At 37.6% G+C, this 18,132-nt stretch overlaps 3 protein-coding genes and 1 pseudogene across 3 annotated transcripts; 2 read left to right on the top strand and 2 right to left on the bottom strand.

Moving 5' to 3' along the window:
• Nucleotides 1-1,770: 1,770 nt before the first annotated feature.
• LOC137710909 (small ribosomal subunit protein eS10z-like) lies at nucleotides 1,771-3,850 on the top strand. The gene is made up of 5 exons (XM_068450069.1): nucleotides 1,771-1,911; nucleotides 2,041-2,089; nucleotides 2,277-2,553; nucleotides 3,042-3,174; nucleotides 3,541-3,850. The coding sequence occupies exons 1-5, from the start codon at nucleotides 1,909-1,911 to the stop codon at nucleotides 3,619-3,621; spliced, it is 543 nt and encodes a 180-aa protein (XP_068306170.1). The 5' UTR covers nucleotides 1,771-1,908; the 3' UTR covers nucleotides 3,622-3,850.
• A 313-nt stretch (nucleotides 3,851-4,163) lies between these two features.
• On the bottom strand, nucleotides 4,164-4,817 carry LOC137710077 (heat shock protein 82-like; annotated as a pseudogene).
• A 4,905-nt stretch (nucleotides 4,818-9,722) lies between these two features.
• On the top strand, nucleotides 9,723-13,941 carry LOC137711143 (mitogen-activated protein kinase homolog MMK2-like). The gene is made up of 6 exons (XM_068450351.1): nucleotides 9,723-10,191; nucleotides 11,059-11,188; nucleotides 11,576-11,713; nucleotides 12,362-12,694; nucleotides 13,150-13,333; nucleotides 13,417-13,941. The coding sequence occupies exons 1-6, from the start codon at nucleotides 10,013-10,015 to the stop codon at nucleotides 13,587-13,589; spliced, it is 1,137 nt and encodes a 378-aa protein (XP_068306452.1). The 5' UTR covers nucleotides 9,723-10,012; the 3' UTR covers nucleotides 13,590-13,941.
• A 550-nt stretch (nucleotides 13,942-14,491) lies between these two features.
• LOC137710076 (probable polygalacturonase) lies at nucleotides 14,492-16,927 on the bottom strand. The gene is made up of 6 exons (XM_068449033.1): nucleotides 16,571-16,927; nucleotides 16,173-16,182; nucleotides 15,795-15,911; nucleotides 15,522-15,696; nucleotides 15,337-15,407; nucleotides 14,492-15,230 (listed from the first exon to the last, which is right to left on the bottom strand). Exons 1-6 carry the CDS (start codon nucleotides 16,925-16,927, stop codon nucleotides 14,518-14,520), a joined length of 1,443 nt encoding a protein of 480 aa, XP_068305134.1. The 3' UTR covers nucleotides 14,492-14,517.
• Between the last annotated feature and the right edge of the window lie 1,205 nt (nucleotides 16,928-18,132).

Raw genomic sequence — 18,132 nt, 5'->3', positions numbered from 1 at the left:
GAACTCTAAAACTAGTATGACTACTGAGCGAACTCTAAAGTACACGCGTAATCATTGTGTTCTTCTTGAAAGCCGCCGACTCCAGCTCTACGCATATCATGTTGAACGTTCACTTGCTCATCTGATACGCCTTTCGAAACTTTTCCTCCGAAACGTCTGGGAGCTACAAGGAGGCTGGACTGCTCTGCTACTGAAAATATCTCAGAGCATGCTCTACGTAGCTAACTACAATGTTTGAAGTTACACATCCCACGATTGAAGAGAAAAATTTGGCTTAATTTGTTGCGGTGCCGATTAGGTTGGTGGAGTCTAAACATATATGATAGTTTTCTGTCTTAAAGCTGCTGCCCAGCAATATTTACCAAATAATATTTCATCTTTTTGTGAGTGTTGAGAAAACAATGTATTGAGAAAACTTTAAAATGTACCTATAACGGTATTTAATTGTCAGAAAACGAAAATTATGAAAAAAATTTCTTTTGTAATTGTCAAGTTGTAAGAAAAAAAAAAAATGTAGACAGGTGAAAAATAGGTAAATGGGTAAAGAAAAAAAAGGATAAACGGGTTCAAAAATGGGTAAACAGGTAAATGATAAACGATTATGGTTAAATGGGTACACGATTATGGGTATTGTTAACCATTTATAAATAGTTATGAGTATGAGTATAACCGTTTCTATAATTACCCAACGGATAAACGATTATGCGAATTTAAATATAAACGATTATGGGTAAATAACTGCGGTTACCTACCCATCATAACCATTGCCCTTCCTTACTCAAATTAAAAGTTAGATGGCCATGGAAATAAAGAAAAGGTTAAGTCCAGTTCTTGAGAATTGATATATAGAATCATAGATGTTTCGACCCAAAACAAAAAGAATCATAGATGGACATTGTACAAATGGTCGGCCACTAAGGAGAATAGGAATTGATGCCATATGTCTCACTGACACGACACCGGCCGATGATTCCTTAATCACTCAAAAGTGTATATACACTTATAAATCATATATGAATTTTATGTGATTTCAATATTTCTGCATAGAGTTTTCTTTTAAGATCGTGCTATTCAGTATTCACGCATACTTTTTTATTTTTCATATTTTTTTTTAATTTTCAGCCGTTAATAAATACATCGACTACAATGATAAGTCGTAGCGGGTTGAAAGAGCGAGATGAAAGAGAGACAACAGAGAAAAATAAAAAATAAAGTGTATACATATTTTCTCAGGGCCAGCCATAATATAACAGAAACTAAGCAAGCCTAGACTTGTAAACGGGTCGAATTTATTGGGTTTGGGGCGGGTTCAACCTGACCTGTTAACTTAACGGGTCATCCGAACCCAACCCGTTAAGCTAAAGGGTCATCCGAATCCGACCCGTTAAACTAACGGGTTACCCATTTGACCCGTTAACAATTATTATTATTATTATTATTATTATTATTATTATTATTATTTGCATAGAGTTTATTTTTTGTTATTAAGACTTGACTAAAATTACTGAAACATCATCAACTAACGAGTACTAAACGTGTTGATCCAAAGTGACCCGTTATTTAATTGATTGTTAACGGGTTCACCCGTTAGCGACCCGACCCGTTAAACATCCATCCAAATACTAATATTAACTGATCGGATCAGGTCGGATCGGGTTAACAAGTCGGGTCCAAAATGTCAGGTTTAAGCAAACCCATGAGTAAGTTGAAAGAACGAAAGATCCTCAAAGCCCACTACGGCAGTAGATACCAAGGCCCATATCTTGCTACCAAAAAACCCACTACGTGTCGCACACAGCAGAGTTTTAGGGTTTAACTCCACACAGCAGAGCAGACGATAAGAGTACCAGAGCACCCAGACCTTCGCCGCCGGGTCCCCCTTCTGCCGTCGTTAGCTCATCCCCAACCATGGTATTTTCTCAACCAAATTTCTCTTATCCTCTGTTTGGTTCCTGAGAAACTGAAATGGTGGGAAAAGAACATGTTTATCTGTTTATTTCTCTGATTTGTTCGTTTGGTTCTGTTATTTTTCTGTCGTAGATCATTTCAGAGAAGAACCGTCGTGAGATCTCGAAGTACCTCTTTCAAGGTACCCAAATAAAGATTAGATTTTTGTTAACTTTTCTAATTAGAGTTGTTAATTTTTTTTCAATTTTTTATTTAATTTTGTTGAATTTAATTTGAGCAGAGGGATATTTCTGTTTAAAGCTATGCAAATTGCAAAGATTAGTTATTTCAATTTTTTTGTTGAATTTCGTTAAATATAATTTGGGCAGAGGGAGTTTGTTATGCAAAGAAGGACTATAACTTGGCGAAGCACCCGGATATCGATGTGCCGAACCTGCAGGTGATTAAGCTGATGCAGAGCCTTAAGTCGAAGGAGTATGTGAGAGAAACTTTTGCTTGGATGCATTACTACTGGTACCTTACCAATGACGGTATTGAGTTTTTGAGGACCTACCTCAATCTCCCTTCTGAGATTGTCCCTGCAACTTTGAAGAAGCAGGCCAAACCTGCTGGCCGCCCAATGGGGCTGTCTGGTGACCGCCCACGGTAATCGATTTGTTTCCTGTTCTTTATTTTTGATTGCATTTGTTGATTTCCAAATTGGGTCTGGTTGTCTTGGGATATTGTATTTGAAGGGTATATTGTTTTCATTTTAATTCTTAAATGTTCGTTTACGTGGCTGATAAGTTGTTATGTACATGTATTTTGTGTAGGAAGCTTGTTTGATTGATTAAATTTGATACCTTTTGACTAAAATTGTTTTGCTTTCTGAGTTCTGCAAAAATCTGCAGTAAGGGTTGGAGTAATCGAAACTTATTTCGGGCACAATAGATTATTGAAATGTTTGTTAAATCTGTTGATCTTTGTTTTTTTTTTTTTTGGGTTTAACCAATAAGTTTTTTGGTAGATATAATGTTGGTTATGCAGGAAGAAATTGCTTTGTCTGATGTGCAACATTTTCCTGTTGTGCGAATTTATTTTGACATGATTGAAGTCGCTTTGGTTATAATTTGGATTGTTGATTATCTGTACAGTGGCCCATCTCGCTTTGATGGAGAGCGTAGATTCGGTGGTGACAGGGATGGGTACCGTGGAGGACCCCGTGCACCTGGTGGTGACTTTGGTGATAAGGGTGGAGCTCCTGCTGATTTCAAGCCTTCTTTTGGGGTAATTTTTCTGTTGCCAATAATTTCTAATATTTTACTGTTTGTAAGGTAAGCAATTGGCTTTCTTTGGCTCACTATTTTTGGAAATTTTGATAGTTTATTATCGACAGTCATGGAGCTTTTTATTGATGCCTTCATAAACTTAAATTTTTACTGCCTATTTGTGTTGCGTGAGTACAATATTTACTCACTTTTGGAATATGATCCTATTCTAGCTTGAAACTGACTCATAAGACGAGCTGTAATTGTTCTCTTTTGGACTTTGACACATCTTCCTTTCTTCTTACTTGCCATGTCTTTGTATATATTGCTGCACATCGTCCAAAAACCTTTAAATTTATCTTTGCTTATTGCTTCTGTATCGCAGGGCCCTGGTGGAAGGCCTGGCTTCGGTCGTGGAGCTGGTGGTTTCGGTGCAGGCCCGGCTAGCAGCTCTAATCTTTCTTGAGGGAGTTGTTACTTGATCAGTGCTTGGTTTCCTGAGGTTGGATTTTGAGAACAAGATGGTATATTCTATATTAGGAGATTGTAGCAGTTTTGTTAAATCGTCAAGGTTTGAAATAGTCGAGGGATTGTATTAGATGTTAACTTTATAATACTCGGTCTTTGAATCGCACTTTGCAAAATTGTTTTCGTTTCGTCGTCTATCTATATAAAGCCTTGGATCAATTTCTCTATGAATGTTTGGTAACTTTTAGCTTCATGGCTTTACCTTAACTATATAGTTCGTACTTGAGAAATCTGATCTTTTGGACTCAATATATTCACCGTCTAACAGTCAGATATACAACTAAAAGTTGGAAATGTTATATCTGATCGTTACATGGTGCCTCGTTAACGAAAGATCTTTAGTAAACATTTGAAACAAAAGATTACAAAACTTGGATACTGAATTAACATTAGCCAGATCCGCGGACGATCTTTATGCGTGCCTACAAGAAACCCGTATAAAAACACTAGTACTGTTTTGAAGCTCAGTCGGCTTATCGTTCATCCGCCTCTCCTCAATCTTATTCTCTTTCTACGTGCGGCGTCATCCTCCTCAATGTCCAGGCTCAATTTCAGCATCGAGTGAATTCTCCCGGCAAAGGTGTTGGGGTCATCAGAGCTGAAACCAGAAGACAGAAGAGCAGTGTCATAGAGCAGCAGCACAAGGTCCTTTCACTGACTTGTCGTTCTAATCCGCGTCTGCTCTCTTCCTTAGCTCCTTCGCTATGCCGTGGTCAGGGTTAATCTCCATAATCTTCTTGTTGGCCACGTAACCGTTCATGGCGGTCAGCAAGCAGCAAGGTGAGTCCACGATTCTGTCAGACACCACCTTCTCTATTCTCTCCCCTAGAATGTCCTTGATCGTCTTGACAGGTTCTCGGACGACCTGTTTCTTCTCCTTTTTCTGCGTCTCTTCCTCTGGTTTGTCCTCGAGCTTCATCCCATCATAGTCCTCCACTGCCTTCCTGCCTCACCGATGATGTAGTAAATGTCCCTTTGGCTCTCCCCCATCCTGGTGACATGATCCTTCTCGCTGTCCTTATGGCTTCCCAACTTGAGATTCTAAGAGAAAGCCTCGTAAAACTTGACATAATCCTTTTGTTCTGTTCTCCACCAAAAACTCAAGCCAAGCACTTGATGCGTTGCAATGACCATTTGCATCATTAATTTCGACATACAAACTTTTTAATCAAAATTGTTGGTTCTTTTTATCATCATTTAAAGATCATCTTTAAGATAATTCATTCAATTTAGAGATCATTAGTCATTCATTGTATTGAACAAACCTAAAATTATGATAGCGAGTAATATTTTCACGAAGAATTGTCAATTTATTTGATTCATATGAATGGGTGAATGATTTTTAAATTTTAGATAAACTAATGTTGATATGTACAAACCCCTTTTGTCTTTGCACATGAATCAAAATTCAAATACATGTAAAAATTGTGACAGTTCAACAAAATCTTTTATCTGTGAGTTCAATGCATCATCAGAGTATTAGTGACGGTAACCTCTAAGATTATTCTTGTCAATGTATCCAAAGAAAGTTATGTCAAAATATTGCAGTTAATTAAAATTAAAAAAAAAAAAAAAAAAAAAAAAAAAAAAAAAAACCCCTGCTCGCCCTCGAACCCTGGCAAGTCGGCTTGTCCTGTTTCCACCACGAGAAAGACACTGAAGAGGTACGCCCAGTGCGCGAAGGCAAGTATCATGGTTGGTTCGATGAGTATATAAAGTTTGAGAGGGACTAGAAAACCAATCATCTTCAAAGTTGGTAAATTGGAGTGGGAGTGATATTTGGCCCTAGAAATATTCAAAGGTTCTCTACCCTGAGCAACTATTAAAATTTGGAAAGATAGGAATGTGAAAATGCATACCACTTGAGCAAGTAGCAGATATTAGTTTATATTCTTTGGAGTTGTTAGATATGAACATGGTGAGTCCAATTATTCCCAAGTCTAAGAAATAAGGGCCCGTTTGGTTATTTTAAGTGAAGAATAATGGTAGTTTGGTTGAGGACTAATTTTTAATAAGAAGCTGTTATGTTGACATGACACGAGCAGAACCAAATTAACTAGAAAAAACAGGGGGCTTGTGTATTTTTGTGAGAGAAAATGAGGCCAAAGAAAGGACTCTGTGTCCTAAAGTTTTTTACTTGACCAATTTTCATAAAACATGACGACTTGGAATGAAACTCTGGATTTCATACTCTTTGACTATCCTTTATTTTCTCACTCTATTGAATTTACGGAAATTAAGCACTTAAGACCTTCTTCAACAATGACCTAAAATCTAAAATTCCCCCCACCACCCCCCCTCCCCATAAATCCACTCCAACCCATAACCTAAAATTAACCTAAAACCTAAAACCTATTTTGAGGCTAAATACTAGCCCAATTTTAGGCCACAAAGCAAAATGGGTCCCACCAACTGAGACTGAAACAGGGGCTGTGAAGCCCACTACCCATCTTCCAATCGCCCACACAGTGAAATCATCCTTGCACGCGCCAAAGAGGGACATAAGTCGGGCCCACCCATGTGGGGTTGTGTAACATCCCACATTGCCCTGGGGAGTGATCCTTATATGTTTATTCCCATCACTACCTAGCACGAGGCCTTTTGGGAGCTCACTGGCTTCGGGTTTCGTAGGAACTCCGAAATTAAGTGAGAAGGGGGCTAGAGCAATCCCATGATGGGTGACCCATTGGAAAGTTGCTCGTGAGTTCCCAAAAACAAAACTGTGAGGGAATGGTAAGCCCAAAGCGGACAATATCGTGCTACGGTGGTGGAGCGGGTCCGGGAAGTGATCCGTCCCGGATCGGGATGTGACAGGTTGTCCCCCGGGTGTCAGCCAATTATGTAGCCCAACGGCTACTTTTTTCAATCCAACGACTGGATTTAAATGGGCCATTGGTTCAATCCAACGGTCCAGGTTCATATTATTATTTTTTTAGTTTTATATTTATATATTTATTGAATCCAACAGCTTAGATCGAATATAATCAAATATAACAGTCCAAATTTAAATTCAACGGCTAAAATAATTTAAAACAATTATTTAACTTAAAATTCAACCAAAAACTCTATAATTACCTATGTATTTGTTCAAACATCCACACAGAACTCAGTTTTCTCCTACAATTCTTCCAATTTGGCCCTAGAAATATTCAAAGGTTCTCTACCCTGAGCAACTATTAAAATTTGGAAAGATGGGAATGTGAAAATGCATACCACTTGAGCAAGTAGCAGATATCAGTTTATATTCTTTGGAGTTGTTAGATATGAACATGGTGAGTCCAATTATTCCCAAGTCTAAGAAATAAGGGCCCGTTTGGTTATTTTAAGTGAAGAATAATGGTAGTTTGGTTGAGGACTAATTTTTAATAAGAAGCTGTTACGTTGACATGACACGAGCAGAACCAAATTAACTAGAAAAAACAGGGGGCTCGTGTATTTTTGTGAGAGAAAGTGAGGCTAAAGAAAGGACTCGGTGTCCTAAAGTTTTTTCCTTGACCAATTTTCATAAAACATGACGACTTGGAATGAAACTTTGAATTTCATACTCTTTGACTATCCTTTATTTTCTCACTCTATTGAATTTACGGAAATTAAGCACCTAAGACCTTCTTCAACAATAACCTAAAACCTAAAATTTCCCTTGCCCTTCCGCCCCCCCTCCCCCCCAAGAAAAAACCCACTCGAACCTATAACCTAAAATTAACCTAAAACCTATTCTGAGGCTAAATACCAGCCCAATTTTAGGCCACAAAGCAAAATGGGTCCCACCAACTGAGACTGAAACAGGGGCTGTGAAGCACACTACCCAGCTTCCAATCGCCCACACAGTGAAATCATCCTTGCACGCGCCAGAGAGGGAGATAAGTCGGGCCCACCCATGTGGGGTTGTCCCCCGGGTGTCAACCAATTATGTAGCCCAACGGCTACTTTTTTCAATCCATCGACTGGATTTAAATGGGCCATTGGTTAATCCAACAATCCAGGTTCAAATTATTATTTTTTTAGTTTTATATTTATATATTTATTGAATCCAACTGCTTAAATCGAATATAATCAAATCTAACGGTCCAAATTTAAATCCAACGGCTAAAATAATTTAAAACAATTATTTAACTTAAAATTCAACCAAAAACTCTATAAATACCTATGTATTTGTTCAAACATCCACACAAAACTCACTTTTCTCCTACAATTCTTCCAATTTTTCTTTTTACCATTTCTTCTCATTTCCAAATTTTTCAAGATGGCAAAAGAGCATGTTAGGTCGTAATTGGACCTTTGACAAAGATATTGCTTTATGTTTGGCATGGATTTCTGTTAGCGAAGATGGTGCCGTCGGCACGAACCAAAATAGAAAGGTTTTGTGGGGTAAAATCATTGATAAGTTCTATGAAAACTCCAATGCCGGTCGAAGGGAAGTTGGTGGTGTTTATGATCGGTGGAAGATTATTAACAAAGCGTGCATTTTGTGGAAGGGAAGCTTGGAGAGAGCCATGGTTGACATGCCTAGTGGAAAGGGCGCCTTAGAAATTGTGAGTTTATTTGTTGATATTTTAGTTGTCATGTACATAATAGAATTTTGCAACTATTGTTTTTATGTATTTGTTGCATAGGGTGACAAAGTAATGACAATTACAAGACAAGAACTACACCAAAAAATCAAGCTTTTAAGTTGCATCATGCTTGGAACATCCTCAAGGATTGTCCGAGGTGGGGAACCGATGCGAATCAACAATGTGGAAGATTATTTCATAGAGAAGCCCCACCCCAAAAGATGTCAATGAAGGTGTGAATTTTGCCGACAATGAAGGTGTTGAACAAATGACCCCAACTTCTTCTTTTGCAAGGCCCCTGGGTAGAGATAAGCAAAAGGAACCAAAGAGAAGAAGGAAGTCCCAAGATCCGACACGTGCACAATTTGCTAGCGAAATGCCAAGAATGAATGAAAACCAGTGACGTCGGCAAGAAGAATCGGCCCAAATGCTTTTGGCCATGAAGGAAGAAGGGGATAGGGAGCACGAAAGGTACGAAACTAATTTGATAATGGAGGACCTCGACAAATACACTCCAGAGAGGAAGAAATACTTACGTGGTAAACAAAAGGAAATTTTACGAAGGAATGCCATAAGGAGTATATTTCAAGATGATGATTCATCTTAAGATTATCACCCAAGTCCATCACCAAGTCAAGATGATGGATATCATTATTAAGTTTATGTAGTCTATGAGTTTTCGATTGTATTAAGTTTATGTGGTTTATTAATTGTCTTTTTTTTATTTTTTTTTTATTTTTTAAAGTTTATGTGGTTTATTAAATGTTGTTGGTATTAAGTTTATATGGTTTATCATGATTTTCATATATTGATTTAGTGATTTTTCAAAATTTATCGGAATTTAAATATTTTAGGTTAAAATGTTCATAAAATTAATTTAGGATAGTCTACATAATTTGTTTTTAAAAGTTAATTAAAAAAAAATAGCCTTAATTCATTCTTTGAAAATCTGAGGCTAAAATTTTAGGTCAGAAGGGTTGGAGTAGAAAAACTATTTTTGAACTAAAACCTAAATTTTCTAGGCTAAATATTTTTAAATTTTAAGTTACCATTAAAGATGGTCTAAGCGGAGCCTAAATAATGTTAGATGGGTATGTTTAGAACAATAAGTAATAGTAGGCTAGATGAAGACACAAGTTGACGATTCTTTTTTTGTTTATTTGTAATTTCATTCTAAAAAGTTCATAACGTGAGACAAGTCAATGGTTCTCCAGCATATCCTATGTTTCGGAATTCGAAGCGTTAGGATCCTCTTCACCATTGTATGACCAGTTTCACTACCCGTCGTATCGGGCATGACCAGGTGGTCTTGGCCCAAATACGACGTGTCGTAAGCACTCAGTCCTTCCACGTGGTCCATCTAGGCTTTGGAAATCGTTGGGGTCAAAAGTAATGGACGCGTGTGCTTGATGCATCACGTGTGTAACGAAGACCCAGTTTTACTTTACTTTAATCTCACTTTTCCTAATTTCGTGTTCAAAATTTTGGACCAAGAAAAGTCCCATTCAAAAGACACGGATTTTGCAAACCATTCTCACGATCACCAAAAGCAGTTGTTGTAAAAGCAAAAGCAGTTGGCTTTTTTGCATTGCATTGCATTCACAGAAGAGTTTCACACAAAACCCATTATTTGTTATCCGAAAAATCCACCTACTAAGCTGATTCTCTGCCCTGCTGTGCTGATTCACGAGCGCCATTAAAGCCCCAAACAACCCACTTGGGGGTTTTTGAACCCTTTTGAGAAAAGCGCTTGTTTTGCAATTTGGAAGTTTGGAAATGGCTGCCAAGGAGTCGAGCTCTGCAGCTGCTGCTTCGGCAGACGGAAAAATCAAAAGGGTGCTCACCCATGGCGGTAGATATGCGCAGTACAACGTGTTTGGGAACTTGTTCGAGGTCTCCAGCAAGTACGTGCCTCCCATTAGGCCTATTGGGAGAGGTGCTTATGGCATTGTCTGGTGAGCTTTCTGCTTTCAAAAGTCCTGATCTTTTGCTTCTTTTGCTATCTGGGGTACTTTCGATTCGTTTTAAAACTTTAATTTTTTATGTTTGGTTGGTTTTTTTGGTTGAAGAATACAAGAACCCCACGTCGAAAAACAAACAAAATTAAACATGTTTTGTTACTTATGTTGAGTGGTTCGATTCTAATTACCTTTTGTAATAAATTTGAAATGGAGGGACCGGCGGTGGGCTCCCAGAGTGTGTGGGACCTTGTTGTGATATAGGTGGTAACATGCAAGTTAGGGGAACGATATCGGTGTGGATGACAGTGGGCCGCTTGCCCGTGTTTTTGAAATCTTGACAGTTGTGCTAAACTTAGGACTCGGTTGTAGCTTTGTCAATATGAGTTTGGCCTATGGAAAAGTTTGATTATTATGCAGAAAAAATGTTTGAAATAGAGTAAGAAGAAGTTTGTGTGACTGGTTTATTATTCGAGCCACTTTGTTGTGTAAATTATTTGATATCTTGGATTAGAGGTTTTATTGGTGCTGGTATTGAATATTATGCATACTTTAGCATGAAACAAATTAGAGGAGGAGTATTTTCTTCCGAATTTCAGATAGATGCGTGTATTCTTTGTTCAGTTAACCGCTAACGTACAACGAAGCTGGTTTGTTGAATAGGATTAGGCATCTATTCTTTGCTGTTCATGAAGTTGGTAAGCGTGGTTTCATGCCATTGCTTCTGCTCATCATGTGTAGTGAAGAGCAGATTAGCCTAGAAGGGCGCTTATAATACTGCAAAAGGCTTTTCCATGTTGTTCGTTCTACAAGTATAATCTTTGGCTAACAGAGCAGTCAATAACACAATTTCTTGCTTTTCAGTGCGGCTGTTAATTCAGACACCCATGAGGAAGTTGCAATTAAGAAGATTGGCAACGCTTTTGACAATATAATAGATGCCAAAAGGACACTAAGAGAAATCAAGCTTCTTCGTCACATGGACCATGAAAATGTAAGTTTATTTCTAACAGTTATACAATTTGAAAGCAAGTCTAAGACTGGGTACATGCTGATATGGTATTACATCGCTAAAGACTCTGGATGATGCCTTACAGGCTACAGCATGTTGAATCTATGTTGGGTTTAACATCTTATTTGTCTTCTGGGACTTTCTATGAGGAATGTTCTTCAGCAGTCCGATTCCTTTGTTTATCGTTAATGGCTATCTACTATCAAAAGAGAATGTGATTTACACACAGCATGTCTGAATTTGATTGCCATATTGCAGATCAGGACTCATTTCCATGTGCCTTTATCTGTTTATTTTCTGTTGGACTACATATATCACTCTTTCTTATGGGTCTGCTCAGAATTACACCTCAGCTAATTCCCTTTACAGGTTATTTCTATCAAGGACATTGTACGACCACCCAAAAAAGAGACTTTCAATGACGTCTACGTTGTTTATGAATTGATGGACACTGATCTTCATCAGATCATTCGTTCTGACCAACCACTGACAGATGATCATTGTCAGGTTTGGAATCAGTAATATCACTGGGACGTCATCCATTGTCCTTGCAATCATATAGTTCACATTCTTAATATATTATTGGTTTGTTGCGAATTTATTGCATATTTTGATTGCATAGGGGATTTAACCATATAATCTTTTACTTTTCTTTCTCTGTTCCTAGAGGTTTCTAAGTGGCAGTTTCTGTAAGTCTGATGCTCGATGAATATGGACTTCTAATTTTAATAGAAAAATGCAGATGGAAACTTAGACACAAACACCTTGGATGTAGTGATCAAATGGCAAAGAGATAGATGTTGATTAAAGAGAATTCATGCAGTATTAAATATTTGTGATTACTGTTAATAATACAGGAAAAAGCTCAGTTAGATAAATTATTGATTTGTTACTACAAAAGTATTTTTTGTTGCTATTGAACTGTTAAAAGTTAGTAACATCTTATCAGAATGTTTTTACTATTGTAAATATTTTCTCAGTTGTTTTTGGTATTGTAAATATTTTCTCAGTTTTTTTTTATAAAAAGAAATATCAAAGATGGCTGATGTTTCGGACAATGTTTAGAATTCATAATATGGTATTGTGATCTGGTTTGTTTGGTTTTTTTGGGTTCGAAGTCACGCAGGGTATTAATATTTTTTGAATCCTATGCAGTACTTTCTGTATCAGTTGTTACGAGGGCTAAAATATGTGCACTCAGCCAATGTCTTGCACCGTGATTTGAAGCCAAGTAATCTGCTTCTAAATGCTAACTGTGACCTTAAAATCGGAGATTTTGGACTAGCTAGAACAACATCTGAGACAGATTTCATGACCGAGTATGTTGTCACTCGTTGGTACCGAGCACCAGAGTTGCTACTTAATTGTTCAGAGTACACAGCTGCAATTGATATCTGGTCTGTTGGTTGCATACTTGGTGAAATCATGACGAGAGAACCTTTGTTTCCTGGGAAAGACTATGTCCATCAGCTGAGGCTTATTACGGAGGTACTACTTGTGGAACTTCCAAATGAACTTAAAATCTAGTTAAGCATGCTTTCTAGTTTTGATCTACGGTTGAAGTTTGTTAGATTAGCTGGATATAAATGGAAAAAGATAGGTTGTTGATATGTTCTAAGTAGGGTGGTGCTATCCACACACTCATTTTTACCTTTCACACATCCCTCTCAATTTCCAGCTGCCGTGGACAAAAATTAACAGGGGCGTGGGAGGTAAAAATGGGTGTGTGAATAGCACTACCCCCTAAATATTATTGTGCAAATTGGTAAATTGATAGTAACAATATGGCATGGTTTTGGGATTCATATCATTCTTCTATCCTATCATTTCATTGGGAATAATGCTTCGTTCTGCTTTTTTATTTTAAACTCGAAAGTCTTTATATGTTCATGCTTGTGAGATGTACGTTAAACCTAGAGTGTTGCTATTGTTTCTGTTTACAGTTGATAGGTTCACCTGATGATGCGAGCCTTGGATTTCTTCGAAGTGATAATGCCCGAAGATATGCAAAACAGCTTCCACAATTCCGGAGGCAACAGTTTGCTGCTAGATTCCCTAATATGTCTCCTGGGGCTGTGGATTTGCTGGAGAAAATGCTTGTGTTCGATCCTAGTAGACGCATTACTGGTATGAGAAATGAGTCCAAATTTTCGAAGGGATTTCATTTAGTCCATGCTTTTCCCGACTTACACTTTTATATCTATCTGCAGTTGACGAGGCACTTTGTCACCCATACTTGTCGTCCCTTCATGATAACAATGATGAGCCCATCTGCGCAAGGCCTTTCCATTTTGATTTTGAGCAACCTTCGTGCACTGAAGAGCACATCAAAGAGCTCATCTGGAGAGAAGCAGTGAAGTTCAATCCAGACCCAACCCATTAAACGAAAATGCTCTGCTAGGGCTGTAGATATATGTATTATGAAGAACTTACTATCTTTTAACAATGTATAATCAATCACCGTTCCCCGTAAGGGAACTAGCTCTTGAGAACTTTCGCTCGTAACTCACGGTCAAATTATGCGCAAGGAGCTTAAATACTTGAGGGAATTAGTGTCCTACGAACATCGGTGAAGCCCCCTAGTGAATGCTTGCAAAGGCTCCAAAGCGGTATATTGAAGTGAGGATGGGGGAAAATGATTTCGAGCTTTGTTCAAAGATTATAAATGTTGTATTGATTTGGACTTGGGATATGGGATTTCTTTCTTTTTACTAAGCATATAAAATCGAAAGATTTGAAGAGCTTTTTTCTTGTTTTTACTTGGTCAGATCTTGCACATTGCAGATTATTGCTTCTTTCCTGGATTTGTTATTCTGTTCATCTTGATGATGTCTTAGTTGGACCTTGTTTTGAGAACTTGACGCAGGTACAGTTATGCATCGGCATTGCCCGTTACAACTTACAAACTCCTCACTTCCGGTAGCTTCAATGCGTAGATTGATACGGTAAACTTACATCTAGATTAATTGGACCAAAAAATTTCGGATAGTGATTTTCACTCTCGTTTTCTCTTTCTGTACTCCCTCTATTGTTGTCCCTTGATTCTCTTTTGATTTATTCAATCAAAAGGCTAGAGAAGAAAGGAGCGCAAGAAAGCGAGTTTTAAAATCACTTCCCAAATTTTGCTTGAAATGGTTCGTCTGCTCGTTTAAATATCATTTTGTGGTTAGGGTTCCTAAAGTATATGCCATGTCTTGCACAACAAGTAACCGATCCAACTTTTCGATTCAAACGTTCAATGTAACTTTGTAATATAATCTATCAATCTTCATAAGAAACAGATTCCCTGGTAGGGAATATGATACTTCAATTTATCGCCAGTGCTTCCTCCCGTAAGAGCACACCTGGACTTGAACATTATCAATTGGCAGGCTCTCTTCTGGAAAATTGCATGCTGCAACACTGCCTGGAACCTGGTAGGCCAGAGCCTCACACGGCTGAGGAACAACGCAGCTTGAAATCCCAGCAACATCAGTGCAGTTCCACGGTAATTTCTTCACATTCTTTGCCAGTGTAATCGTAACATTTGATTTGCAAATCCCTGTAAACGGATCACCAGGAATCCCCTCCAACTCAGCTGCCATTGTCACATTCTCAGCAGCCATCTCATGATGATTTATGTTCTGGATCACAGGAAGAGCATATGGATCGTAGCCGTTATCTGCATGGGATCCGTAGTTTCCTGTCATCCAAAATGCCCATTTCATAGTTTTCATAGTCATCCCTCTCACGTATATGTCTTTCACAAATCCTCCTCTTCCCACAGCAGTCTTGATTCGAACTCCTGACTCCGAGTTGATGGCAACAATGTCCTCTGCCCTCACTACTTGGATTCCACCTGAGATCTCACTCCCAAGTGCAATCACCGCACTGAATGGAGAAATGCACGTCAGCCGTCTAATCACAAGCTGTTTCGTGGGCATCCTGAAAGCAATTCCATACTCATCCCAACCGCTTTTTACTGCTATACAATCGTCCCCAGAGACAATGTAGCAGTCCTCGATTCGGGTATTAGTGCAAGAATCTGCACAAAAACAAACCGATATCAGTTTTTGTTATCGGCATGATATTGATGGCAAGTTCAGAAGCACTTATACTTGCAATAAAAAACTTCTAAGAAAAGTGCTTACCGGGGTTGATCCCATCTGTGTTTGGAGATGTCACTGGGGCAAGGATTGTAATGCCTTGAACAAGAACATTGCTGCATTTTCAACATCTTTGATTAGAAAAGTGCTTATTACCTCTTTCACCAGTTCTTACAACATAAAACATTAAAAAAAAACAACAAAAAATTTGGAGAAATAGGGAAAGAAACCTGCTGTAAATAGGATGAACATTCCATGATGGAGAATTAACCAAAGTGAGATTGGAAATCTGGATGTTTTCGGAGTACATAATTTCAATCAGGTACGGTCGGGTGTAATTTAACTGTCCCCTTTTGAATTTCTGCCACCATACTTCCCCTTGGCCATCAATGGTGCCATTGTCACCTGGTAAAAAAATGTACCTTTGTGTTATACTTGGCAAATTTCAACAACTTTCTGTATAGTATAATTCATAATTTGATTAAATTTCGTGGTTGTTTTACCTGTTATTACAACATCAGTGAGATTGGTTCCAAATATCAGACTGATGAATCTTCCACCTTCTGTGTTGTCCCTTCCTCGACCGTAAAAGGATATAATGGTTGTGCGAAATAAAATCACTACCCTATGGCAATAAAATATTGTGCTTAAAATGCTGGACAACAAAAGAAAAGTGTAAATAAGAGTTGCCTGAAGTCTGCATAAGATCGTTGCTTGCCTTGTTGTGGACTTACGTTGTACTTTTGGCATTTTTGTCTTGATTAATATATCTAGCTTTCCCAAAAAAAAAAGGAAAAAAAAAAAAAAAGTCTGCGCACAAGATCTAAAAATCAACTTTAGTTTGAAGGGCATTTTGGGCTTTGAATCTCTTCCTCTCTCACCGCATTCGTCCTGCATGCTGTCACGGATTTACTCTGTTCTTCTTTGTTCCTTTTGTCCTTTATCCCACATACCAACTAATAGATGTAAAAGAATTTACAAAACCACAATGGAATGTGAGAAAAAACAAGAATGCCTTTTGGGTTTAGTTTATTTGACAATACTCCATTTTAAATTCTATTTACGATATGTTTTTTCACTTGAAACAAGAGAAATTATAAATCAAAACATTGTAATAAGAGAGTGAAGAAATGAGAATGAGATCAACCGTTCTTTTTTAATACAATTCCTAATAATTATACATTGAGCTACATATGCTTTTTTTTCTATTTATTTCGTATGCGTTAGTAAACGCAGTTAAAGAACAAAAAAGACTTTTAAGGAAAATTTGTGTAATTACCTGAGAAGCAACAAGAACTGCATCCTTGTGGAGATGGAGAGTGAAATGGCTGGTGAGGTTGAAGCTGCCAGTTATCCATTTACCAGGAGGGACAACGAGTTGTGACCCGCCTTCTGACTCGTACTGACTCAGATAAGTGATTGCTTCCTGAAAAGCCTTGGTGTTGGATGTCGTTCCATCTCCAACTCCTCCAAAATCTGTCAGAGAAGCACTTTTGGCCCTGCAACTTATGACGCAGTACTCAAGGTATTCTCCTTCTGCATTCTCCCTCCAAGCCTTGCGGCTTTCAACTCCTTTTGTTGTGGCCAATAAAACCGCAAATACTACTGCCATCACCATCTCAGATAACTGCAACATTGGAAAAAAAATGATGGGATTTTTGTAAATTTTTTTTTAAGAATTCGAAAATAATGAGACTCATATTGGTATTCACAGTAGAGATGGATAAAATAAGAAACAAAAATATAAAGCAAAAATAATAGAGGTGGAAAAATAATAATTTGTAGGAAAAATAGAAGAGTGATTAATCACCTGAGTATTCATGGGATTCCTCCTCCTGCTCATTCTACACAAAATGGTGGTTCTTCAAACTTTGTCGTGTGTAATTTGGTTTCTTGCGAAATGAAGTATGTCAAGTTAGAAAAAAAATAGCGTCTGCAGTTTGTTGTTTACTGTATTTATTTTCTATTGTTTTCGTTTGATCTGCGGAGCAAAAATGGATGGAGATGATAAAGTTGGTTACCTTTTTCACCCAAAAAGCATCATTCTTTGAGAATGCTTTACAATGTCAATATACAAAAATTAAATTTGAAACTCTTTAGAAAACCCCATTAGTTGTGCATTAATCAAGGCCTTGTACAAATATGTTAAGTTTAGTCACAAGTGGTTGTAGTTACCATGATTGATTCATACATTAACTGCAATTACCACAGTTAATTTAGTCATAGAAGAAAACATCGATGAGAACAATACTTTTTTTAGGTAAACAATAGCGATTTAAATGTTAAAAATCGATACAAATATTAAAGAGAACATTTTGAATAACATTTAAGTAGTCCTCAATTCAAAGAAACTTCAGGAAAACATAATAGACCAACTTGGTCAAACTAGTTGCCACCGTACTAGTAGAGTTGAGGGCGAGACATGCTCCAGAAAAGGAATGCATCCAAGTTTTAAAATCATCCACCTCCAAGCTTAGAAGATTTAAGATTGCACCCCAAATCCCAAGTGAACTTCATGCCTAATGAAAAAGTCAAGCACTTCTCGAATTGACATTTGAGACTTTCTACACACAAAAACTAATATAATGAACATGAGGATACTCTTTGACAGTCAGCAATGCCGACACGAATTAATGTCCATACTGTCACGCCCCGCCCCGAATTATTTGCTTTATTTCAAGAAATAATAATATTAGTAATAGACCCAAACTAAACTCCTGTTTAGTTTGCTACTATTTCTTTTATCTTACTTATAAATCTTCAACCGATTTAATTCCTATAAAATTAACCATGTTTTTAGTTACCATAACAATTAATTAAGTTAACAACTTAATTCCCCAA

This window comes from Pyrus communis, chromosome 12 (assembly GCF_963583255.1).
Source record: "Pyrus communis chromosome 12, drPyrComm1.1, whole genome shotgun sequence".
Classification (NCBI taxonomy): domain Eukaryota; kingdom Viridiplantae; phylum Streptophyta; class Magnoliopsida; order Rosales; family Rosaceae; genus Pyrus; species Pyrus communis.
The sequence above is the reverse complement of the archived record's forward strand: the minus strand, read 5'-3'. Positions and strand labels throughout refer to the sequence as shown.

What these genes read in the sequence shown, in the direction of transcription:
- LOC137710909 (XM_068450069.1), top strand. An exon ending in CTGTCTGGTGACCGCCCACG is followed by an intron (nt 2,554 to 3,041) that starts GTAATCGATTTG and finishes TTATCTGTACAG; the next exon opens with TGGCCCATCTCGCTTTGATG. An exon ending in ATTTCAAGCCTTCTTTTGGG is followed by an intron (nt 3,175 to 3,540) that starts GTAATTTTTCTG and finishes TCTGTATCGCAG; the next exon opens with GGCCCTGGTGGAAGGCCTGG.
- LOC137711143 (XM_068450351.1), top strand. Translation starts at nt 10,013, where the DNA reads ATGGCTGCCAAGGAGTCGAGCTCTGCAGCTGCTGCTTCGGCAGACGGA. An exon ending in TGACAGATGATCATTGTCAG is followed by an intron (nt 11,714 to 12,361) that starts GTTTGGAATCAG and finishes AATCCTATGCAG; the next exon opens with TACTTTCTGTATCAGTTGTT. An exon ending in TCCTAGTAGACGCATTACTG is followed by an intron (nt 13,334 to 13,416) that starts GTATGAGAAATG and finishes ATCTATCTGCAG; the next exon opens with TTGACGAGGCACTTTGTCAC.
- LOC137710076 (XM_068449033.1), bottom strand. Translation starts at nt 16,927, where the DNA reads ATGTTGCAGTTATCTGAGATGGTGATGGCAGTAGTATTTGCGGTTTTA. An exon ending in GTTCATCCTATTTACAGCAG is followed by an intron (nt 15,408 to 15,521) that starts GTTTCTTTCCCT and finishes TTGAAAATGCAG; the next exon opens with CAATGTTCTTGTTCAAGGCA. An exon ending in CACAGATGGGATCAACCCCG is followed by an intron (nt 15,231 to 15,336) that starts GTAAGCACTTTT and finishes GTTTTTGTGCAG; the next exon opens with ATTCTTGCACTAATACCCGA.